This window comes from Pipistrellus kuhlii, unplaced genomic scaffold (genome assembly GCF_014108245.1).
Source record: "Pipistrellus kuhlii isolate mPipKuh1 unplaced genomic scaffold, mPipKuh1.p scaffold_m20_p_3, whole genome shotgun sequence".
NCBI lineage: Eukaryota > Metazoa > Chordata > Mammalia > Chiroptera > Vespertilionidae > Pipistrellus > Pipistrellus kuhlii.
Genome location: NW_023425529.1, coordinates 174928902 through 174952676, shown reverse-complemented (window position 1 = coordinate 174952676; position 23775 = coordinate 174928902). Strand labels below are relative to the sequence as shown.

General features: G+C 50.7%; 1 protein-coding gene across 2 annotated transcripts in view; it reads right to left on the bottom strand.

Moving 5' to 3' along the window:
- PRAG1 (PEAK1 related, kinase-activating pseudokinase 1) overlaps nt 1–23379 on the bottom strand; it is a 56461-nt gene extending 33082 nt beyond the window's left edge. The window contains exons 1-3 of one of the 2 annotated variants that reach the window (XM_036455742.2): nt 23211–23379; nt 17630–18052; nt 13077–14854 (exon numbers count right to left, since the gene is read on the bottom strand). In XM_036455742.2, coding sequence (XP_036311635.1) covers nt 13077–14854; nt 17630–17962 — 2111 coding nt within the window. In that variant the 5' untranslated portion in view covers nt 17963–18052; nt 23211–23379. Of the gene's footprint in view, nt 1–13076; nt 14855–17629; nt 18053–22539; nt 22719–23210 lie in introns of those variants that run through there. The other variant, XM_036455741.2, reaches the window with a different exon arrangement.
- Between the last annotated feature and the right edge of the window lie 396 nt (nt 23380–23775).

Below are 23775 nucleotides of genomic sequence, written 5' to 3'. Positions count from 1 at the left end.
ACTAAAGTTCCCAAAACACCCCTCTCCTTTAGTTTGATTACTATGCCAGAGCAGCTCTCAGAACTCAGAGGAAAAAAAAGTACTTAAAAGGATATAACTCAGGAACAGCCAGACAGAAGAGAAGAATGGGGCAAGGTATGGGAAAAGGGTGCGGAGCTCCCATGCCCTCTCTGAGTGTGCCCACATCGCCGTGTGCTCACCAACCTGGAAACTCTCCAAACCATGTCCTTTTGGGTCTTCTAGGCGGCTTTATCACACAGACAAATGGATGAAATTATCAACCATTGGCAACTGATTCAAGCTCCAGTCCTTCCACCCCCTGCATCACAATGGCTGCTTCCCGGGAAACCAGCTCTATTTGTAGGCAGGTTCCAAAAATCACCTCATTACATAATAAAAGACACCTTTATGGTTCCTGGGAAATGGAGCACTGGGGAGGAAGACCAAGTATGTATTTCTTATTGTAAATCACGGGGTCATACCCGGTCGCTCCAAACATCTCCCACCTCCACCTCTGTACCAGGCAGTCAGTGCTTTTCTTGGAAAGTACACAGCCACAGACTGGTGCCACTTCTTGCTTCTCTCAAGTAATTCCCTCTCTCTCTATTTTTGTATTTACTTTAAGTGCAGAGGTGAGAGAACCATATGCCTCAATTAATTATATGCTTTCAAGTTAACCTGCATTATTTTAATTTTTCTCTTCATCCCCATCTCTAATTCTTTCCCAGCTTCCCACTCTCAGGTACTCATACTATATTTCCTTGATAAACATGCTTGAATTTATCTTTAAAAAAATATGTATATGCTCAAAGTCACTAAACATCCGAGAGATGCAAATCAAAATGACAATGAGAAACCATCTCACACCTGTCAGAATAGCTATCATCAACAAATCAACAAACAACAAATGCTGGCGAGGATGTGGAGGAAAAGGAACCCTCATGCACTGCTGGTGGAACGCAGACACTGTGGAAACAGTATCGAGTTTCCTCAAAAACTAAAAATGGAACTCCCATTTGACCCAGTAATTCCACTTCTAGGTATATTTCCAAAAAAATTAGAAACAACAATCAGAAAGAATAGATGCATCCCTATGTTCACAGCAACACAATGTACAATAACTAAGGTTTGGAATCAGCCTGAGTGCCCATCAGCAGATGAGTGGATTAAAAAACCATGGTACATCTACACAATAGAATACTACGCTGCTGTAAAGAAGAACTCTTACATTTGCAACAGCATGGATGGACCTGGAGAGCATTATGCTAAGTGAAATAAGTGAGGAGGAGAAAGATAAATATCACATGATCTCACTCATTTGTGGAATATAGTGAACAACAAACTGATGAACAAAAATTGATTCAGAGACACAGAAGCATCAAACAGTCCATCAAATCTCAAAGGGAAGGCAAGTGGGGGTGAGGGAGAGGGTGGCAGTAAGAGATCAACCAAAGGACTTACATCCATGGATACGAGCATGACCAATGGACACAGTCAATAGGCAGTGGGGGCATGGGCTGGGGGGCAAGAGCAGACTGGGAGAGGTCAAGTATGTTTTACCCATGTTTCATAAGCAGAGAAAGGTAATGAAAGATATTCTCCCACAAGCAGACAGGGAGAGGTCACCAAGTATGTAACAAATCAGGACTTATATCCACGGATATATTCATGACCAATGGACACTGTCAATAGGCGGTGGGGCATGGGCTGGGGGGGCAAGAACAGATGGGGGGGGAAAGAAACATATGTAAAACTTTCAACAATAAAGAATTAAAAAAACATGCATATTGCTATTTTGTATGTTTTAAATTAATATTAATTACACTGTGTTATAGATCTTGTTCTGTTTCTTAGTTATTTCACTCAATACTAGTTTAAGGTCCCTCATATTTCTGTATGTACTTCTAGTCCACAGTTTCTGGCTGCTATTAAATATTTATTACATACTCATTACCTCTTCCTTTTCTGTTTCCCTAAGAGATGAATACCTGGGTTTGCCCCAGCTACCTGCTAGAAACAGTGTTGTAATCATCTTCCTTGCATATTATGTCCCCTAATTGACCTGTGTGTTTCTCCGAGGCATACACTCAGGAATAAAGACTGTTGAGCCCTGATGGGTTTGGCTCAGTGGATAGAGTGTCGGCCTGCAGACTGAAGGGTCTTGGGTTTGATTTCAGTCAAGGGCATGTACCTTGGTTGCAGAAACATCCCCAGTAGGGGGTGTGCAGGAGGCAGCTGATCAATGTTTCTCTCTCATTGATGTTTCTAACTCTCTATCTCTCTCCCTTCCTCTCTAAAAAAAATCAATAAAATATATTTTTAAAAAAGAAATAAAGACTGTTGGGACATAATGTAGTCTTATACTCTATTCTACTGAGTAATTCATATTAACTCCACCTATACTAAGTCTTCTATTTCAGTGGTCGCCAAACTTTCGGACCTCCGGTTGGCAACTGCTGCTTTATTTAGTAATTAAAAGACTGTTGAGCTGAAACCGGTTTGGCTCAGTGGATAGAGCATCGGCCTGTGGACTGAAAGATCCCAGTTTCGATTCCGGGCAAGGGCATGTACCTTGGTTGCAGGCACATTCCCAGTGGGGAGTGTGCAAGTGGCAGCTGATTGATGATTCTCTCTCATCGATGTTTCTAACTCTCTATCCCTCTCTCTTCCTCTCTGTAAAAAAAAAATCAATAAAATATATTTTAAAAAAAGACTGTCAAGAAAATCTCAGACTCTGACTATAAGAAGAATATCTTTTATTACTTTTCTCTGCTTATGAAACATGGGTAAGCACTGAGAATAGGATAAGAAGCAGGATCAAGGGGCTGGATTTAGGATTTGCTGTACAGGCTATTTTTAAGTTTCGGAGAGGACATGAATGTAGAGTAAGCACTTTTGAGAGATTTGGAGGGAGGTCACCAATTATGTAACAAATCAGGAATATTCCTGTGTTGGTTTCCTCTACTTTCTCCTAGGGACACATGTTCTGTCGAATATCTCTATGCAAATGATGGCCTAACTTGTCACGAGTCAAGAAGACTTAAAAAAATTATACATGTAATAGGTACTGTGAGAACAGTAATTTTGTTGTTATTTCAAATTTAAGTTTATATTATTATATGTAATTCCTATTTTTAAACTATTTCTTCAAAGATTCTGACTTATCTTCTGCCCCTACCTCCTCACCCCCCAATCTGGGGCATAAAAAATCAGCACTACAAGCTGAAGAGAATAAGGCTAAGTGAACAAACATTATTTAACAAGATTTTAGGGACTGAAAAAGTAAATTTAAGGTCCATAAAAGAAATAAGACTTTAAATAATGGATAACAGGTGTAATGATAGTTATTATTTACTAAAGTACTGGGTCCCCAAAATTCATGGACTAGTCATAATCACTCATTAAAATTCATGACACATTTATAATTACTCATTAAGAGGAAACAAAACATGTTGGCATGACAGTCAAAGCTGTCATCCAAGAGGATGACCACCTTCTGCCAAACACTTTGCTTAGAGCCTTCTGGCTGGACAGGCCACAGGTCCTCTCCCAGATATGGAGCCTGAAATTAGCACAGGGAGCAGTTATTAAACTCACCATCTATAATGTCAATGATTTTGCATTATAGAGAGTAAGTTTTAGATTCCAGAGCTGCACTGGCAAATAGCCAGCATACGTATCTTCAATCTACTCTTGCCTAACCTGAAGACTGCTGATGGCTTACAGCAAGCTTTCTTGCAGGGTGGCCACATGGCCACCCCCACTGACTATTATTGGCTCTGAAGGAAACAGCCTAACTACCTTCGTGGTTCAAAAATGTGCAGTCACAGAATCTTCCTTCTCATCTGTACATATTAAGCACTAGAGGCCTGGTGCATGGATTCATGCACAGGTGGGGTCCCTTGGCCTGGCCTGTTGAGATTGGGCCAAAATAGGATCTCTGATATCCCCTAAAGGATTGGATTGGGAGAGGGCACAGGCCAGATTGAGGGACCCCACTGGTGCATAATTGGGGCTGGGGAGGGACCGAGGGAGGACTCCAGGGTATGTCCAACCTGTCTTGCCCAGTTCTGATTGGACAGACCCCAGCAGCAAGCTAACCTACCAGTCAGAGCATCTGTTCCCTGGTGGTCAGTGTGCATAATAGTGACTGGTTGAACAGTCGAACGAATGATTGGACACTTAGCATATTAGGCTTTTATTATATAGGATTATTTAAGCAACAACCCACTATATAAATAATATATCTTCAAAATTACATTACTTACTAATGTGTCCTACATTTTTCCAATGCCACTGTGTTTTTATTCATTTGACTGTTGAATGGAGCTTCTGAAGAGCAGGAGCCATTCTGCAGGGCTTTCTACAGCTCAGGCCACGCAGCGGTAACACCGCCAATGATTTACTAGGTTTCTGACTTCAGCTTTTATAGCACACGCATTAGCGGGCATGAAATGGCTAAAAAAATCCAAACTGCTGGGAAGTCAGGGAGGTCACCTGATAGTAACAGACACTAAAAAAAAAAAAAAATTTTTTTTAAATAAAGTGAGTTTTTAGCAACATTTTAAAAAATATATATATATTTTATTGATTTTTCACAGAGAGGAAGGGAGAGAGCTAGAGAGCTAGAAATGTCGATGAGAGAGAAACATCGACCAGCTGCCTCTTGCACATCCCCTACCGGGGATGTGCCCGCAACCAAGGTACATGCCCTTGACTGGAATCGAACCTGGGACCTTTCAGTTCGCAGACCGACGCTCTACCACTGAGCCAAACCGGTTTCGGCCAGACACTAAAATTAACTGGAGTGTACACCATCGGAGGGAGGGAGGTCACCAAGTTTTTTCAAAGTCGTCCTTGATCTAGAAGTTCCCCTTCTTCCCCAAGGAAGAACGGTTGCTTATGTAAGTTAGAGAAGCACAGGGCATAAGCTGCCCAGGGCACGAGGCAGAAGCCAGCGAAGCAGGGAGTTGTTCAGAGCTGTATGCAAACAGCAGGAGCACCTTTACTGCTCAACGTGTTCAGAGACCTGCCCAAAAACCAATAGAAGAATAATGAGCAATTTCAGCACGGAGGATGAAGGCGGATCTTAAAGGCTGAGAGTCCCCAGCTGCAGAAAGGGGCTGCTGAATATTCTTTGCAGTTGGTTTGTCAACCCTGATAGAAGGAAATGAAAATCCTCTCAAGAGCAACCAATCATTTGCAACACAAACAGAGCAAATTTCTCACTGGATTTGTGAGTTTCCCCACCCAAAAAGTGGGCTGGCCATTCCAGGAACAAAGTCCCTCTGATCGCTCGAGGACAAAAGGGGTTTGATCATATGACCCAGGTGTGTGTTCTCCAACCTGCCTCAGAAAACATGGGAAACGTGCTTTTAGAGAAGCAAAACCACGCCCTAGAATTCCTTGCAACTCACTGGTGGTGGTGGGGGGGGGGGGGGGGGAAAGAAAAGTCCTCAGGTGGTTACTACTTGAAAGGAGCATTCTGTGGCAAGAAAGGGCTGGCTCCACACCTGCTCAGCTTAAAAATATAATGAGAGAGAAAGGGAGAGGAAGAGGGAGAGGAAAAGGGAGAGGGAGGGAGCGAGGGAGGGAGGGAGGAGAGAGAGAGAGAGAGAGAGAGAGAGAGAGAGAGAGAGAGAGAGAGCGCGCGCGCCAAGTAAGAGCTCAGTAATAAAAGTGACATGTACAATCATAGGAAAGTAATTAATCCTTGAAAGGATGCATTGTGCCACATGGCCTTTACCCACCTTGAAGCATTACTAATGATTAACCTCAGCTTTTCTAACTGAAGGTGACAATGTTCTATTGGGCAACAGAGTTATAATGGGGTGTCCAGTGAAAACTTTGTGGTTCATGCTGACCTCTTTTTTCTAATTCAACAATCCTTCACTGATTATCTACTATAGCCCAGGCACTGTGCTAAGGTATCCTGTTGGAGAGTTTAAAAAAAAAAAAAAAAGTATGAAACAAGGTCCCTGCATACCAAGGAGTTCACAAATTCTTGAGGAGATACAAACACTGATCCAATTTCATACAATGCAAGATACGTGTTAACCACCAAAACAGGCATGAACACAGCAGCCCTGGGGCAATCAGGAGACCTGGGTTTCAGAAAGAAACTTCGATACAAGTACTGGAAGTTACTGTTCCTCTCATCGACATTTCTTGATGTGCAAGGCATAAGGTTAGGTACTTTGAGAGAAACTGAGATAAACAGGGAGTGGTTTCTGTCTGCCACTACCTACTGAACAAATATTTCTTGAGCATCTATTTTGTGCCGGGCACCAAACAGGAGATTATGGAATTACAGATGGCTAAGCATGCTCTTTATCTTTAAGGAGCATCAGGCATTCTTTTTCCTTTAATAAATGGTTATCTATATGCCTGTGCTAAGCTTGATCTTGATCTTGATCTTGGATCAGGACAAAAGACAGTTAAAAAACTATTCCCAGGCAGCAAGCTCAGCTTGACTTCTGCATTACTGCACAGAGCAGAGAAGGTGGTGAGAATCCAGATGCTACTGTAACCAACCTCATCCATGGGAATCAAAGCAGCGGTGAGCCGTCGGTGGTCATATTACACATCTGCTCATTTAACCACATCCACTCAACCGTCAGGGACCTTAATGGGGAGGCACTGGCTTTTCAGCACCTTGTACCAGGTGTACCAGAAAACGGGCACTTAGTAGATATTGATGAATTAGAGAATCTCTAATCCCTAGCCTTAGCCATGGATGCATGCTCAAAAAATGGGGAGAATGCCATACACATTCTAATCGACCACTTTTCAACTCAATGATTTTTCTTTTTCTTTTTAAATTACAGAATAGAAAGACAGGAATCCATTTTAACTCTCACTGCTACGGCATCATTAGACGTCCAATATGTTTAGGGTCTATCCACAAGCTCATGGGAAGAGGCCAACTATGAACTTGCCCTTGGGTTGGCACAGAACATAAAGTTGCGTTGTTGATGAATGTGCTTTGTTCCATTTGTTAAACTCCAGGTGTGGTGGTGGAGGATGGGAGGGCGTGGGGGTGGGATGAGGAAGGGAGAGTCTCCTCTGTAGAGCGCCCAGTATTCCCTGTACCCTGGTCAGACTCAACCTCCTCCAACTCATTTCTGTTTTGTCAAAGAGGCTAGACACACTCAGAGAAGGTTCTCTTAAGTGCAAACAGTGCTTTCTAATATGAAGTGAGCTTCTCAGAATGCCACATGGGAAGTCCCACTACGCACCCCGGCTCTGGGATTTCCTTGGAAACTGCTGCCATTCCCTTGCGATCCGCTACCAGAGGCAGTGTCACGGGAGCCCAGGAGCATTCGGACCTCTAATCCAATTGGACATGGGGTCTGGAGGCAATGACCCACCTCACTCCCTCACTCTGCCCCCCCCCCCGGGGCTCACGCGGAGAGAGCATGCTCCCAGGAGACCACACACAAGGTGGCCCGTCCCATTTCTCTGGGTAGTACAGCAGCCACTCCCGTGGCCAGAAAGCAGCTGCGTCTAGGACACTGTCTCCACCTGCCTGCTGAGGAGCAGCATAGGAGGGAAAGAGGGAGGGAGGAAAATTAAGAGCGACCAAAAGCCCAAAGACAGACTCAGTCTCTACTCCCAGAATCCCCGCGGCAAGGGGAGCGTGTGGTTAAGTGGTGGGCGAAACACACCATCAACAGGAGTGACAACTGCAAGGCAAGGTCACGGCCCCTCACTTTCTTGGCGAGACTTCTCTTTCTTTGGATCAGTCTCACAGGGGCCAGACTGGTTGGAAGCGAAACCCCTATAAACTTGTCCTAGTTCTCATTCACCTGTCATCCTCTAATTCCACCTCTGAGCCCCGGCTGCCTTCCTAATTGAGGGTTTCTCTGGGAGATGTCGGCGCTAATCAGATGATTCCCCGGCAACTGACCTTGTCACTCAAGAGCCACACGTCATTTCAAAACAGGTTTGAGGCTCAGAAGAAATACAGGACAGAAATAAATCTGATTCTTGTGCATTTTAATTATTTCCCCAGGCACTCCTGCTCTCATTAAATTGCCTTAAGTCTTGGAATGTGACATTTGAATGAAGCAGCCCACACTTCTTTCCTGCGGGTTCTAGTTTTCTAGCCAGCAGTACTTGTCACCCTTGACCTTCTAACCCCGCCCTACATGTGAGTAGGGGTGGTCCAGAGGGGTTTGAGGGGTCTGCCAGGCTAAGTAAGTAAGAGCTGGTGTCTGCAGGAGGTTGCCTTGGAGCAGCAGGTGCAGAAGGACCCAGACTCTGCCTTGCCTGCCCCAGAGGAGGGCTGGGCACATGCTTAAACACCTTCGAAGCTAGCCAAAACCGGTTTGGCTCAGTGGATGGAGTGTCGGCCTGAGGACTTAAGGGTTCCAGGTTCAACTCAGGTCAAGGGCATGTACCTTGGTTGCGGGTACATCCCCAGTAGGGGGTGTGCAAGAGGCAGCTGATCAATGTTTCTCTCTCATGGATGTTTCTAACTCTCTATCCCTCTCTCTTCTTCTCTGTAAAAAAAATCAATAAAATATATAAAACAAACAAACAAACAAAAACACCTTCGAAGTTAAAGCACTGTCAACGCATCCAATGAGCATTGAGAGCCTTTGTCCTACATGGCATCACCGCAAGGGGTGTCTCAGCAATCCTAGTGGGAGTTTACAGAAGACAGGGCCTCAGACAGACAGGTGAGGGACTGCCGAACAGTTAAAACAAGACCACAGGACAGCCAAGTCATTCTCAACATGCATTTTTTTTTCCCCTTCCAAGTCAGAGTCTTGTAAAATAGGACCGCAGGCAAAGCAAAACCCATTCTCTGTACTCTCCCAATGGCCCAGAGAGCAGAGGGAGCAAAGGAAGTGTAAGGAACGCTGTCCGCCACCAAGCAGCCCCCTGCTCAGAGGTCTGCGTGAACGTGACGGGGTCCAGAGATTCGTCATCTCCATTCGCCTTAGAAACAGAACTCATCTGAAAATTGTCATAAGCAATCTAAACGTAATTGTTAAGGACGCGTACATGACATAATTTTGAGTAGGATTAAAAGTTTTTAGGTGGAATTTTTATATTGTTACCTTTTTTTTTTTGGTAACTTGAAATTTCAAAGTTTTGCTAAGATTAAGCAAAATGATGAAAATGTATTAAATATCTAGATTATTTCCAATTAAAATAAAATACTGAAAACACAGGTTTTTCTACTTTGGCTGCCTTTTACAGAGGAACTAAAGATATTTGGGTCTATTAATATACATATTTTATGCCCCGATGAAAAATTTTCTATGAGAAAGCACATTTCTGAAAGTTACAAAAAGTATTTATAAATCCGACAATCTATAGAATGCTAATTAAAAGACAGTTCACAATTGCTTACTTCTTACTTTCCACTAGAAATTAAATGTTTTCAGAAGTTACGAATTCTAATATATTTAATTAAAGCTACTAGAAATAAATAGAGGAACAACTCGTTATTCAAGGAAAGCAGGATGTGTGTTTTGGTAAACCTATTATAGTTGTTTGATATTAAAAGAGTGAAGTTTTGCTCAGAACTATGTAACTGTCTATATTTGCCTGTGAAATCTTTGTTTCTTTGGTTGAATAGATAACTAAATGTTATTTCACAGTAACCTATGATCCTATTTGACTAATAGGGTTATTAGTTTTAAAACCTTTTGCCATTTTTAACAAACTTCCCCAAATCAAATTTCAAATCTAGTCTTTTTGACCTCAAACTAACTTGGGATTTCGTAAAAGGCTCCTAGAACATCTCAAAAGGTTTTTCTCTCTTCTCCTAAAAAGGGAGATGTTACACTCATCAGGCTCAACTGATATGTTAAAATACATAAGAAGTATTGTCAAATCAGAAGTAATACTAAGCTTTCTTTATTGTTGTATTAAGGTATGTGTTGTAAGTATATGGTGTTCTAGAAATTATCTGAAATTCCTAAATTCTATTAATAGTATGATCTGATATAATGTTATAAAATGTTGCATGTTACAGGAATGACCAAATTTCCTTGTCAATTTTATTATAATAAAAACTCTCACCAAATATTCAATTTATAGTTACTGTTTTACTCTGAAGGTTTATCAACAGGTTTCTGAAAAGTGTTTTATCTTCAAGGAGGTTCATGGAGGGGACCTTTGACAAATGCACAGTCTTGATGACTCTGAGATTGTGGAGCAGAGCTTGGTGGAAATTTCCAGAACTAAGTAAAATAAAATTTAAAATGCTGGGTTAAAAAAGAGCAAGAATTAACTGAATGAACTGAGGAGGATGACTATAATGTTTATCCATATTCTGGACTAAAAGGAGAAGCAGCTGAGAGATGTAGACCACTACTTCCCAAGATGCCAGACTAAGACTTCCTACTTCAGCTAAACATGAAACCTTACTTCTTCTTTTTTTAAAAAAATAAAATATTTTTATTGATTTCAGAGAGGAAGGGAGAGGGAGAGAAAGAGAGAAACAACAATGATGAGAGAGAATCATAGATAGGTTGCCTCCTGCACACCTCACACTGGGAATTGAGCCCAAAACCCAGGCATGTGCCCTGACCGGAATCGAACCCTGACCTCTTGGTTCACAGGTCGATGCCCAACCACTTTTTTTTTTCTTTACTCTGGCATAGGCCAAAGTAAAAGATAATGCCATCACCTGTATGCCAGACCCTTGTTAAGGTGGATAACCTCCGGAATTCAGAAAAATATTTATGGCAGGCTAGGAGAAAACCTAACTGACTCCTGGTTTGAATGAGCTAACGCAACAATTCCTGCAAAGGAATCCATTCATAATGCTTCCTTCGTGGAAGTGGATTGTGTCTGCTAGGATTTACCCTAAAAAAACTGTGAGCCAAAGTTGTAACCCGTTATTACCAGAGAGATTCAGCAAAGAAAACAAAAACAAAAACAAAACAGACAAACACAAAACAAAACAAAAACAAAACCACAAAGAGGATCAATAAAAATTTCATGAACTGCTACAGAACGGTACTGAAAGTGGCACGGATGCCTTAACTTTTGATCACATCTCTCAGACGGAGAATTTGATCAAAAGGAAAGAATTGTTAAAAAGAAACAATAGACCCCAAATGGAGTCATTTTTGCTAAGCCCCACCAAGACTTAATCTAACTGCAACTGTAGTCTCTCCCAAGAATAGAATTTTAACCCAATCAGTCTGGGATTTCTAGTCAACCCCCATAAGGTCATCTGCCGGTAAGACCCGCTGCCTTCCCTTATGGGAAGGTGACCTCGCCTGAAACGATCCACTCTTTAACTTCCTCATCCCATCCTGTTTCTGCCCATAAACCCTCCTCTTTTATACAGTTCCTGGGAGCATCTTTCTGATTACTAGCTGTGATGCGGCCCTGATTCATGAATTGTTGAATCCCGCCAGTAAGATCTTTCACGTTACTCGGTTCGATTTTTGTTCTCTAACACATTGCTATGGCGACAGGGGTTTCTTCCAGGCCCATGCTTCTTAAATGAGAAAATTTTAGTGCCTTCAGGCTTGTTCCTATGGGGTGTGGGTGTCCCTGCTGCCATCAACAGCTTCTGCCTACAGACTAATCACCCTTCGCATCGGATCCCGTTCCTCTCGTGTGAGCCTTTTAACAAATGGGGCTATAAAACTCTTCTTACTGTCATCCTGTTTTAGAGAAGAGCAACCTGGAGGCCCAATCATGGTGGCCAGTGGCTTGTTCAGGATCACTCAGCCTGCAGGTGAGACAGATGCGATAGGAACTGGGTTCCTGACGCCAAAGCCTGTGCTTCTCACTCATCTGCCCAGGCCTGAGGCAGAACGATACAATGCCCACGCTTCACTCTCATGCCCTGCTCGCTCCACATGCCTGCTGACGTGCCCTCTGTGTTTAGGAACACAGACGGCAGCCAGACTGCCAGGCACAGCTGTGTCATCTTGGCAGGTGACTCTGCCTCTATCCCGTTTTGTCATCTGTAAATGGGGGCGGTGATTCCTACCTCCTAGGGCTAGTCTGGGGATCAAATGAGCTCATGTGCCAAACGCCCAGAGCATAGTCAACATCCTATACACGGGAGCTCCTCTTAGCGGCTGAACCTCTCATTCACCAAGGGAGTTAAAACTGTAACCAAAGCTCCTTTGAACGGCAGGTGGCCAGTGCGATGCCAGAACAAGGCAGGGGTCCTGGAGAAGAGACTCACAGCCTTCCATACCTGGATGTTCAAAGGCAAGTGTCACAGCTGCGTCTCTCTGTGGTCAAGCCCCTGCTCCTGACATTGACCCAGAGGCGCAGACGCTGACACAGACCCACTGTAAACAGATTCACTATATAGTCTATTCTGAAAAACTATAACTTTTTTTTCTTTTGAAAACAAAACAAACAAACAAAAAAACCCCAGCAGGTTTCACCTTTTCCTGATAGGAACCATTAATAGAGGGAAAAAGTTTCCCCCCAAAATGTAAATCCCATGAGCAACCCCATACCTTTAAAAAGGCATTAATATTTGGGGCCTTTGGAAGGCGCTTTACACTGGCAGGAGACCGCAGTGGAACAGTGGAGAAAGTGGTGAGTTTCACATGCTAAAATGAAACTTTCCCCCCCCCCTTTAAAAACCCACATCTGAGGGCTGTGAAGCATGCGCAGAGCGTCCTGCTAGTCTGCTTTTGGGCTTGAGGCCTCAGGGCCCCTGAGGTAACAGGTCCTGCCCCTCTGCATGTCCAAACTCTGGAGCCGAGCCTCCTTCTTTCACGTGTCTGAATAAGTGGAGAATTTCAGAGTTTCCTTCAAGAAGCCTACAGAAGATAGGAGTTGAGACTAAACCTATAAAAAAGTCTACACACTTCAGACAGATAGGGCGAAAAAGAGTCCCGGAGTATAAAAGTATGGGCACCAGGGGAGAGCGACAGCACTTGTTGGAGAAATGGGTTCCACGTAGCCAACCCCAGCAGGGCGCTGCTTGCAGGCTGTTGGCTGCCCACAGCCTGAGCCACAGCTCCCAGGAATCTACATAAGACACGAGGGGAGGGCCGGGCAGCCGCTGGTCCTGAGGGCGGGGCTCAGCTGGGGCTGCAGGCCTGGCCTGTGAGTCAGAGGCTTGTACTCACCTGGACTTGGGAGGTGGCGGAGGCGGCGAGAAGGCCTCTACCCCATTCCGGTCCTTGGGGAACTCGAAGGCGAAGGAGGCCGATTTGCTCATCCCGGTGCCCACTTTGTCGTTCGGCCCCGAGGTGGCGCCGTCCGAGGGGCAGAGGTGGTGCCAGGTGGAGGAGCTGGAGGGGTCCCCGATGCCCTTCGCCAGCGTCTCTCCTCCCCAGCTGTGACTCAGCAGGCTCTGCTCCCCCTCCTCCTCCTCCTCGATCCGGCACTGGTGGCTCCAGGCCCCCCCAGTCTGGTGCCGGGGCCGCCTCTGGTCCGACGTGAAGGCGGTGGTGGTGGCAGGTGGGAGACACCTGCCAGAGTCGTGGTTGGCGATGCCGTTGGCCCGGCAGGAAGCAGCGGGGTCGGCCGGGCACCGGGATGATGAAGGCAGAGGCCCGGTGCTGCCCCCCGAGCTCCCTTCGCTGAGGTCGGACAGTGGGGAGGGGGACGGGGACACCGGGGACCCTCCGGGGCTGCCCCTGGACAGCTTGGGCGGGATGGCAGGCCTCCCCTTGGGGACATGCTGGCTGGCATCGTGAGGGTGGCCCTTCCCCTGCCCGGCTGAGGTCTCCGGGCCCCCGGCCCCAGGGTCCTGGCTCGCGGGCTGGCCCAGCCACTGCACGCCCACCGCCGAGTCCGGGCTGCTCAGGTAGATGGTCCGGTGGTCCTCCTTGGGGTAGGCCGCCATGATGGTGATGGTGGCCGCCACCTTGGGGGCCACCACATCGGGGCCTTCCCTGTCCCGGCTCCAGCTGGATGCTGTTTTCTGAGTCCAGGTGCTCACCGTCCTGCCCTGGCCGTGGCCTTGGCCGTGGCCAGCTGCTGGCTGCTCCGCCTTGCCCTGCGGCCTGGAGGGCACCGGGAGAGCCTTCTTCCTCTTGGTGCTCTCGGCATAGATGGGTTCTGGCTGCGTGGCCTCTCTGGGGTGGGTGGGGGGCTTGGGCTCCCCGGTGGGCCCCAGGCACCTGCTGGAGGTCACCACGGGGCAGCCTGTGTCCTGCTGCCTCCCGGGCACGGGCTCCTTCACCAGGGAGCAGTAATCACTTTCCAGATGGGGGGCGCAGGGGCTGCTGGCGCCGCTGCTGGCGCTGCCGCAGGACAGGCCGTCTGAGGAGCTGGCCGCCGCCTCCGAGGGAGGGGACGGCTTCCTGGGGCCCCGGTGGGGCAGGATCTCCGCGGGGCCCTGGCCACAGCACTCCCTGGGGAAGCTCAGAGCCTGCTTCACAGCCTCCGCCGGCCCCACGCATCCTCCCTGCTCCCAGCACGCGGGGGAGCGGGCCCCTCCGCCGGGCCTGTGCCGGGGCCCCTCGGCCTGGGCGGCGTCCTTGGCGGAGGGGCCCCTGGGGCAGCAGTCCAGGATGGAGCAATACTCCCCGCCTTCGCTGTCCCCGGAGGGCAAGCGCCTCTGATCGCTGTCCTCCTCGGAGGGCCCGGGAGGCTGTGGAGCGGGGTGGGCCCCGGGGTCCTTGGGGCAGCCGGGTGTCATCCTGGGGCCACAGGCGGTGGGCTTCTGGGGGCAGCTCTCCGGGGCGGCGGGCAGCTCGGGGCGGGGGAACGTGGGCTTTTCCTCTCGCCGGGCCTTGTCTGCGGGGCCGTGCAGGCCCACCATGGCGTACACGGGCGGGCAGCGGGGGTGGCCGTCGGGGGCGGCGGGCTTCGGGACGCCTCGGAAGCTGCCCAGGCAGACCATCGGCATGTCGTCCTGCTTCGGGAGGGGCAGCTTGCCCGCGGCCCGTCTCCAGACCTGCGCAGCCCCAAGGGGGAAAGCTGACATTAGACCTCATGGAGATGCAGCCACCGGTCTGCCCAGGCATGGAGCTGCCCCGCCCACTTGGGCCTGTCATGCTTTGGGCTCGAGAGTTTGGGATTTTGTTTAATGTTTGTGTTTGTGAGTCTTTTGATAACCATGCCATGGGACATTCCTAAAGAAACCAGTTATAAGACTTTTTATTTTTATTATTTATTTATTTTTGAATATGTTTTATTGATTTTTTACAGAGAGGAAGGGAGAGGGATAGAGAGTTAGAAACATCAATGAGAGAGAAACATCAATCAGCTGCCTCTTACACACACCCTACCAGGGATGTGCCCGCAACCAAGGTACATGCCCTTGACCAGAATCGAACTTGGGACCCTTCAGTCCACAGGCCGAAGCTCTATCCACTGAGCCAACCAGTTTCGGCTATAAGGCTTTTTAAAACATCTTGGGTGAGGGAGGGGGCAGGAGCGGGGCAGGAGGGGGAGGGGGTGCTTTCTGAGATGAATCGTGCCCAGGAGCTGCCAGGTAGAGGCAGCGACCTTAGCCGGGGCCAGCCCAGGTGGCTGGAGTCCTTGAACTCGGTGACAGAAACGTGAACTGGTCACTCTCATCACCGACGTCACTGTCCCCTCCTCCTCTACTTCTAAAGCGCCCCGGACTCCCACTTTCAGCATCAGCTTCAGATGGGGCCCTGTAGCTGGCTCTTTTCCATTCTGGACAGAAAGGGTCCCTGGCTTACGTCCGTGAGGGGTGACCTGGTGAACGGACACGGCCAGCTTTACCAGAAACGGAGCAGCCCTGGGGGACAGGGAGCTCAGTGCCACCAGAGGAGATGTATTTACGCAACTAAGCCTCCCTCCCCGGGCTGACCTCTGACCTCTGACCTCTGACTTCCCAGAAGCTCCCACACCCTTCCCGGTCCCCTCAGTCCCCTCAGTATGACCGTTTGGGAAAACTAAAACAGGCAAAGAGGTCACAGAGTTCACAAGCACTTCTTAAGACAGGTCCCTGGCGTCCAGCTCCGCAGACATGTCTGGAGCAGGCTGGCCTGTCCGTGCCCTCTCAGTAATTATGCCTTTGCAAGCGTTCGCTGTGGGATGAGCAGAATGGTCTACTCTCTAAGATAGGGGTGTCGAACTCAATCAGAGAAGGGGCCAAAATCTAAAATCCAGCCTAAATCGAGGGCCGAATGGTTTACTGAACAGTCATAAACTGTCATTGTGATGGAAACGCAGCGGAGTGCAGTGATGACAGCGCGGTGCGGGCTACATTGCAAGGCCTGGCGGGACGGATTTGGCCCGCGGGCCTTGTGTTTGACACATGTGCTCTAAGAGATGCAACTGATTTACTTAGTGATCCCAAGCTTCACAATTGGAAATATGAACACTGGCTGGGGATGGGATGATCTTAAGGAGTTACTGCTAATATTTTTAAGTGTGATAGTGGTATATTGTGGTTATAGTTCTTAAAAGACTTCATTTAAAAAAAAAAAAAGATGTACCCAAGTGAGGTGATGACTGGATTTGCTTTAAAATCATGGGGTAGGGAGGGTGAGGGATAGAGACGGGTTGTAAGCTGATGATTGTTGATACATGCTACATCATGGTGGATGCGTGGAATTTATCAGGTAATATTCTCCTTGTGTACACATTTAAGATGATCAGTTACTGTAAGCCCTAGCCAGCTTGGTTCAGTGGATAGAGTGCCAGCCTGCGGACTAAAGGGTCCCGGGTTTAATTCCAGTCAAGGACACATGCCTGGAGTTGTGGGCTCAGTCTCCAGTAGGGGGACATTCAGGAGACAGCCGATCAAGGATTCTCTCTCATCATTGATGTTTCTATCTCTCTCCCTCTCTCTTCCTCTCTGAAATCAGTAAAAATATAAAATGAATAAATGAATAAATAAATAAATAAAGTTAGCCCAAACCGGTTTGGCTCAGTAGATAGAGCATCGGCCTGTGGACTGAAAGGTCCTGGGTTCGATTCCAGTCAAGGGCATGTACCTTGGTTGCAGGCACATCCCCAGTGGGGGAGGGGGTGCAGGAGGTAGCTGATCAATGTTTCTCTCTCATCAATGTTTCTGACTCTCTATTCCTCTCCCTTCCTCTCTGTAAAAAATCAATAAAATATATTTAAAAAAATAATAAAGTTATTGGTTAAAAAAATATTGAGAACCTCTTTAAAAAAGCTCCATTTCGCGTGCCCTGATATTTACCCAAATAATTAGTGAAGACAGACAGTCTCCTAAACGTCCAGGGGGTGGATTAGCGGTCCTTAGCCTAAAGAAACAGACTGGACAGGCGGGGATTCTAACCACTGAAAGGTCCTGAGTTCGATTCCGGTCAAGGGCATGTACCTGGGTTGCGGGCACATCCCCAGTAGGGGGTGTGCAAGAGGCAGCTGGTGGATGATACCCTCTCATCGATGTTTCTAACTCTCTATCCCTCTCCTTTCCTCTCTGTAAAAAAAAAAAAAAAAAAAAAAAAAAAAATCAATAACATATATTTAAAAAATAATAATAAAACAAAAATAAATAAATAAAAGTTTCTAAGCTTTCTAAATCTCCATTTAAAAAGAAAAAGAAAAAAGAAACAGATGGGAAGGAGGGAGCGGCCAGGAAGGAGCGGCCTTGGGACAAGCCAACGGGCAGCCGTCCTGCGGGAATCCTGCCCTAACAGCCCCTCCTGGCTGCCGGCCAGTCAGCAAGCGTGACCGCAGGAGCAGCCCCGGTGCAGATGCCGCAGGGGTGAGTCAGGCTCACCTGCGAGGCGTCGGGGCTCAGGCTCGCCGCCTCCGTCCACAGGTCCGCGGCATCGGAGCTCAGCATGGTGGGCTTCACGGCGATGGTGGGCTTGGAGTAGGGCGAGCTGCTCACTCCCTCATCTTCCGGGCGGCCGTGCTCCGGCCTGGGGGGCAGGCGGGGAGGAGGGGGCAGGCCGCCCGCTCGCGGCTGGGGGCAGGGGGGCGACAGCTGGTGGTCGCCCCGCAGGCAGAAGCAGTTCTTGCAGGACCCGGGCTTCCAGATGTGCTCCACGAAGTCGCTGCACGCGGACATCTTCGGGCGGTCGGGGCTCAGTCGGACGGTCTGGTGCATCGTGGGCGGGCGCGGCGCGGCTGGCTCATCCTGCACCGGGCGCTCCGGCGCGGTCGTGCGGGAGGCAGACGTGGGTCACAGAGCGGCTTCCTGGAAGGGAAGAACACGGGTCTGATCAAAGCCCTTCCCGCCGGAGGACAGGCGCCTTGTCCCTGAGGGTCTGACTCCTGGATGGGGGGAGAGGAGGGGAAGGAAGGGGAAAAGGGGGGAGGAACAAAGCTCATCATTAGTCTCCCATGTATTCCCAGGCCCTCGCCCGCTTCTCATCAGGCTCTTAGTCACTCTCTCGTGGTGTGGCCTTATCAGAAGCTGTAAAAACTAGACGCAGAGAGCACAGTGACGTTCCAGTCCCTGAGAATCCGGAGCACCTGGAGGCTGGGGGCAGTTAAGCAGAAATCCCTGGAGGAGGAGCCTGTTATCTCATCCCTGCATTCCGGGACGCGAGGGGTGCAGAGCCGGGCCTCCGCCCCAGAGGAACAAGAGCGAAGCAGCAGCACAGCCCATAAAACCGGTGGCTTCCAGGGCAGAAGCCACGAGCTTTAACCAAGAGCTATGTGAGCGGGGAGGCGAGTCTGGGCCCTGAGATCAGGCTCTCCTGCCTTGAGACCAGGCAGAGATGGAGGGGGTGCGAAGGGGGAGGGCTGTGGTGCCTGCCTGCCCCTACAGGGGACCCCGGTCAGGAGGTCTGGCATCCTGGGAATTTACCTCCCCCCACCCCTGCGCTCAGCGAGGTCAGCCAGGCTGACGCTGCAGGCCAAGGGGAGGACGGACAGAAACGCATAAGCACCTGTGGGCTAGGGGTGGCAGGACGGGCCCAGGGGAGGGAGGAGAGGGTCACACGGTAATTTCCCCATGGTAGCCCAGCGCGCTGAGTTGGTTGCCTCGGAGAGTAAAACTGAAAGCAGAGAGCTCACACTGAGGAGGAGCCCCATGGGCTGCAGATGGTGACCCATTAACCTGAGTCAGGTAGCTTTCTGCCCTTCCATAGACGGAAAAACAATGGCAACCGCATACACGAAGACCTGCGCCTAGACAAACAGTGTGGTGGCTCTGGGAAGAGAAGAACTTCGCTGGCAGAGGCCCCAAGCCACGGCATCGGTGAGGCCGGGGATGTCCCACCGGCCTGCCACCGGAGTTTCTTTCTTTCTCTTTCTTTCTTTCTTTCTTTCTTTCTTTCTTTCTTTCTTTCTTTCTTTCTTTCTTTCTTTTATATATATTTTATTGATTTTTCACAGAGAGGAAGAGAGAGGGATAGAGAGTCAGAAACGTTGATGAGAGAGAATCATCGATCAGCTGCCTCTTGCACACCCCCTACCGGGATGTGCCCGCAACCAAGGTACATGCCCGTGACCGGAATCGAACCCGGGATCTTTCAGTCCTCAGGCCGAAGCTCTATCCACTGAGCCAAACAGGTCTCGGCCACCGGAGTTTCTAAAACATGAAATACCTGCCTTTTTAGTCAGGGCATTGTCCTCTCTTCCCTTCGACGGTCAAATAAAAAATGACAACAGCCAACACAACAATAGCCATCGGTGTGAATGAATCAAAATTATACCTCCTTTTTTTTTTTTTTGGCAGATAGGCAAATAATGCACTTCTCGGCGTGCCGCAGAATTTTAGTAATTAGTTTATGTGCGCCAGGAGATGAAAACAGCTGAAATGGCTGGGTCAGACGGAAAGCTCCCTTCCCCTCATTTAAAGAAACCGTCTTCCTCGTAAGGAAGGTTCCTGAGAAAATAATCCTCGAGAGTCTAAAGGGAGCAGATTCCCATGGAACAGAAGGGTTCTGCCCTCAGGTTTGCTCTCTCCACTTTCTTCCCACGAGAGCCGGCTTTGAGGCTGATGCTCTCTCAGTGGAATGAGCCAGGTGTCCCAGGGATCATCCCAGCACCTCCGTGTGGGAAGCGCTATCTGTCTGATCTCCCACACTCCCAGGCGGGCGTGCTGGTTCAACAGGTGCTGACGCCAAGCTTGCCTCCTTCCCCTCCAGAGTTCACCTGGAAGCCCCTCGTCTCTCAGCTAAAGGAATGCTCCGGATAAAATACACATGTTTGTTTTGAGTACCGACTCCCTTTCGGGCTGGGCTCCTCTCCCTGAGGACGCCCCAGCAGCGGTTCACCCCTTGCCAACTTGCCCAGAAGAGGTCACTAAGCCTCAACAAACAGAGAGGACAGCAAGGATAGCAAGGATTTTTCTCTCCTACAATCTCTGCTGCTAATTTCTAGAAGGGTGGGGGGGAAGGGGCTACTTTCCCAGCCACAGCAGGGGCAGGCACAGCCTCCCCCTCCCCCCCCCCCCACCACCATTGAACCCCAGGCAGAGGCTCTGGAGTCCCTGGGTGGGAGGGAGGAAGAGAGCTTGGAAACCAGTTCCCTGTGGGCTCCTCACAGCCCAGCAGCCTCCCCTGAGGCTGGGCTCCCTGAGGGGCTGGTCATCTAACTGCTTTCCAAAAACGACCACAGAGCCACAAAGAAGCAGTTTCCGCACACACTTGTCAAGGTTGCCTGCTGCTGTGGGTGGAGGGGGGGTCCCCCCCATTACCATCACCAGGGGAGTTCCCTTCAGACCCCCCAGTTCCGGGCACTCTCTCTCTCCCACCCGAGACTCTGTGATTCTCCGGCAACGGGCACAACTTTCACCCACAGGACCGACTGCTCAGAGACACAAAGGTTAACCAAGCCCCAGCTTCTCCCCATCACTGACGCGCTGCATCCTCTTAAAACTGGTTTCTCCGTCCCAGCAAGCGACTTTACCGCCCTGTCCAGCTGGGAAGGGTTCTTTGTCAGTTATGTCTGTCTGGAGAGGGCCTCAAAGGATCTCGGCTTGTTTTAAGTAAAAGACGGTGAACAACTCAAGTGGCACTCACACAGGGGGAGCCGCCCCTCGCCTCCCCTCCTGGCTCGCTCTCCGCTGCCTGGGAACGGCGATGGCACCTTCCCAGCCCACATTCCTTACCTCTGAGGGAAGGCGGCCCCCAGAAGTATGCAAATTCCCCCATTGCTGTGGGAGGCAGCAGCGTGAGGCTAGAGAGAGATCTCAGCATGCTTTCTGATCCAAGTCACGATAAAATGCCTTTGCCTCGGCAAACGTGTGCACTGGCTGCGAGGCTGCTCTTTGAAGACCGGAGCTGTCAGATGCATCCCCACCTCCTTTCCAAAAGACGACAGAGAATGCTGGCCAGATCCAGAGCCATCCAATTAAATAGTTTGGCTCAAAATATCGCCCCTCATACTTGCATCAAAAGTTGTCTATGCCCTACCCTGAAATGACAGATTACCAGAAAACACTCATCTAAAAAAAATATACATATATTACAATTAAATGAAGGCAGCGATGGAAAATAAAAGTATGTATGAAAGAGGTTCTGGATTTCAATAATCCATTGGCAAAGGCTGCCCCGGCAGAGAGGAGAGAGTGACAATCTTCACACACACACACACACACACACACACACACGCTAGCTAAGTTATGATAGTCACCTAACTTTTTATTTTATTTTTCCCTTCTCCAATGCCAACAATCCAATCTCAGCAGTAGCAAGGCGCTCTGGGTGAGACCCACTGCGGTCCCCACCGGTAAGAAGGACACGGAGTTGCACAAGACCCCAGGATAAGAAAGCAACTGCAGAATTCTCCGGGGCTCCGAGTCCAAACTCAGCTTTCAGAGAGGGAAGGGGATGCTATCCTCATCAGTTCAGGCTGAGATCAATAAGGCCTCGGGGACCTGACTCCGGACCTGACTTATCGCAAACCTCCTGGCCTCTAGATGATCGGGCTTGGCTCTCCCATAGGCTCTGCACAGCTCTGTGCTGGCTACTCTACTGGAGGGAAATGCACAGCTCCCCGGTTAGCTGGCCCTGCCTCCATCCTCATCCATTCGCAGGACCTGAAAGTGGCGAGGACCCTGTGTGTGGTGTGGTGTGGTGTGGGGTGGGGTGGGGGGGGTGGTGGGTGGCATGTCCCGGCTGGGGAAGGGGCAGCAGAGACGAAGGGCATGCCTTTCAGAGGGCTCCGCCGTAGCTCAGCAAAGAGGGAGGCATCACTCAGTCCCTCTGGCACTGCATGCACCCCGGTGCCGCTCCGGCCCTGGCGCCCCAAACCATCACCATCTGAGCGGCCTCTCGCTCCCCACTCCCTTGCCCATGCTGCTGGGATGCAAAGGCGGTCTCCACAGGAGCCGTCCCCAAGCTCTGTGCTGGCTACTCTACCGGAGGGAAATACACAGCTCCCCGGTCTGGCCCCAACCCGAGCACCAGCGGGACCCGCAGGAGAATCCGCTTCCCCGCCCGGAACTCCAAGGAAAAGTTTCCCCGTTTCCCAGAACGCGACGATCCGATGGATCGAAACCCCCCCCTGCGGCTCCCGTGCGCTCCGGGCTGGGCGCCTCCGCCGCGGGCGCACGCGGGCCGTGCCGCCGCTCCACCCGCCTCCCGCGGCCGCCTGTCACCCCGGCGGCGCCGGCAGGGGGTCGCCCTCCCGCCCGCGATCCCCGCGATCCCGGGGCTCCCCGCGGCTCCCCCGCGGCCCCGGCCGCCTGACAAAAAGGGGCCGAGTGTGCAGGGCGCGTCGCAGGCTCACCTCGCGGCCGCGCTGCCCCGGCCTCGCCGTCGGTCGCCGAGCCGCCAGCCGCCCGGCCGGGCGCCGCGGAGCATTGTTCGGGGAGAGCGCGCGGTGCGTGCCCGGCGGCGGGCGGCTGCCGTCTGCCCGGCCCGGGGCGGCCCGCGGGGTGGCAGCTGCGAGCCGGCCCCGCCCCTCCGCCCCTCCGCCCCTCCGCCCCTCCGCCCCCTCCGCCGCCTCCGCCGCCGGTGACGCCGATCGCCGGGCAGCAGCCGCGCCTCCGGCTCCCGCCGCCCCGGGTCCCCGCTCAGCCCCGCGCGCCGCCGGCTGGCTCCCTCCGCGGCGCTGCCTCCGGCTCCCCGCGCCAGGCCCCGCCCCCGGCCGCTCCGCCCCGCCCCGCGCCGCCCCCGGCTCCGCCCCGGCCCGGGACCTGGCGCCTTCTGACCCCGAGCCGAGCCCCCTGGGTCCCCCTCCCCATCCACAGCTCGGCGCGGTTTGCAGCTTTCCACGAGGTATGCAGAGGCGCCCCCCTCCGGCCAGTTCTGCTCCGGGAGGTGCGGAGGGCCGGGAAGGTGCAGCACCAGCTCTGGAGGCCTCCCCCCCCACCCCCCCCCCGAACCAGAAAACTGGGGGTCGCGAGCAGAATGAAGAGGTCAGGATCCCAGACGGAGCACCTTGATGATCAGTTATACTGTTTCCTTGGGAGGAAGGTGGCGCCAGACGGAGCCAGGCTGGAAATCCCGACGGCGGGTCCGGGTCCGGGTCCGGGTCCAGCTCAGACCCCGGGCTGATTCGCGGCCTCAGGCAACTTGCTGAATCTCTGCATCTTCCTTTTCTCGGCGGCGTGGAATGCAGGGGTTGGATTGAAGATAGCTGTTCCTCCAGGCCGGGTCTTCCGCGGGCCAACATTACACCTGCGCTTACACCATCACCCTCCAGTGACTCATTTGCAGAGATAGAACAGGGTTCCAGGTAGTCATCCGGCTGAAAATCTTCACCTTTCACCGGGCTCAGGCCGCCTAAGGCCCAGTCAGTCCCTGCTCTTCCCTCCCCTTTGCTCCCTACTGCGGGCTCACACCTTGACCTGGGTGTGTCTCAGGCCGCCAGCGGTGTTGGCTCAAACCTCCCTCCTGCCCGGGTGGGAGGAATGCGGCGAAATGGAACAGGAAGAAGACCCGGAAAAACACCTGCCGCCTCCTTCCCGCTCCAGGCCTCCCCGGGGGACAGTGCATTGTAATTCCAATCAGGGTCCCCACC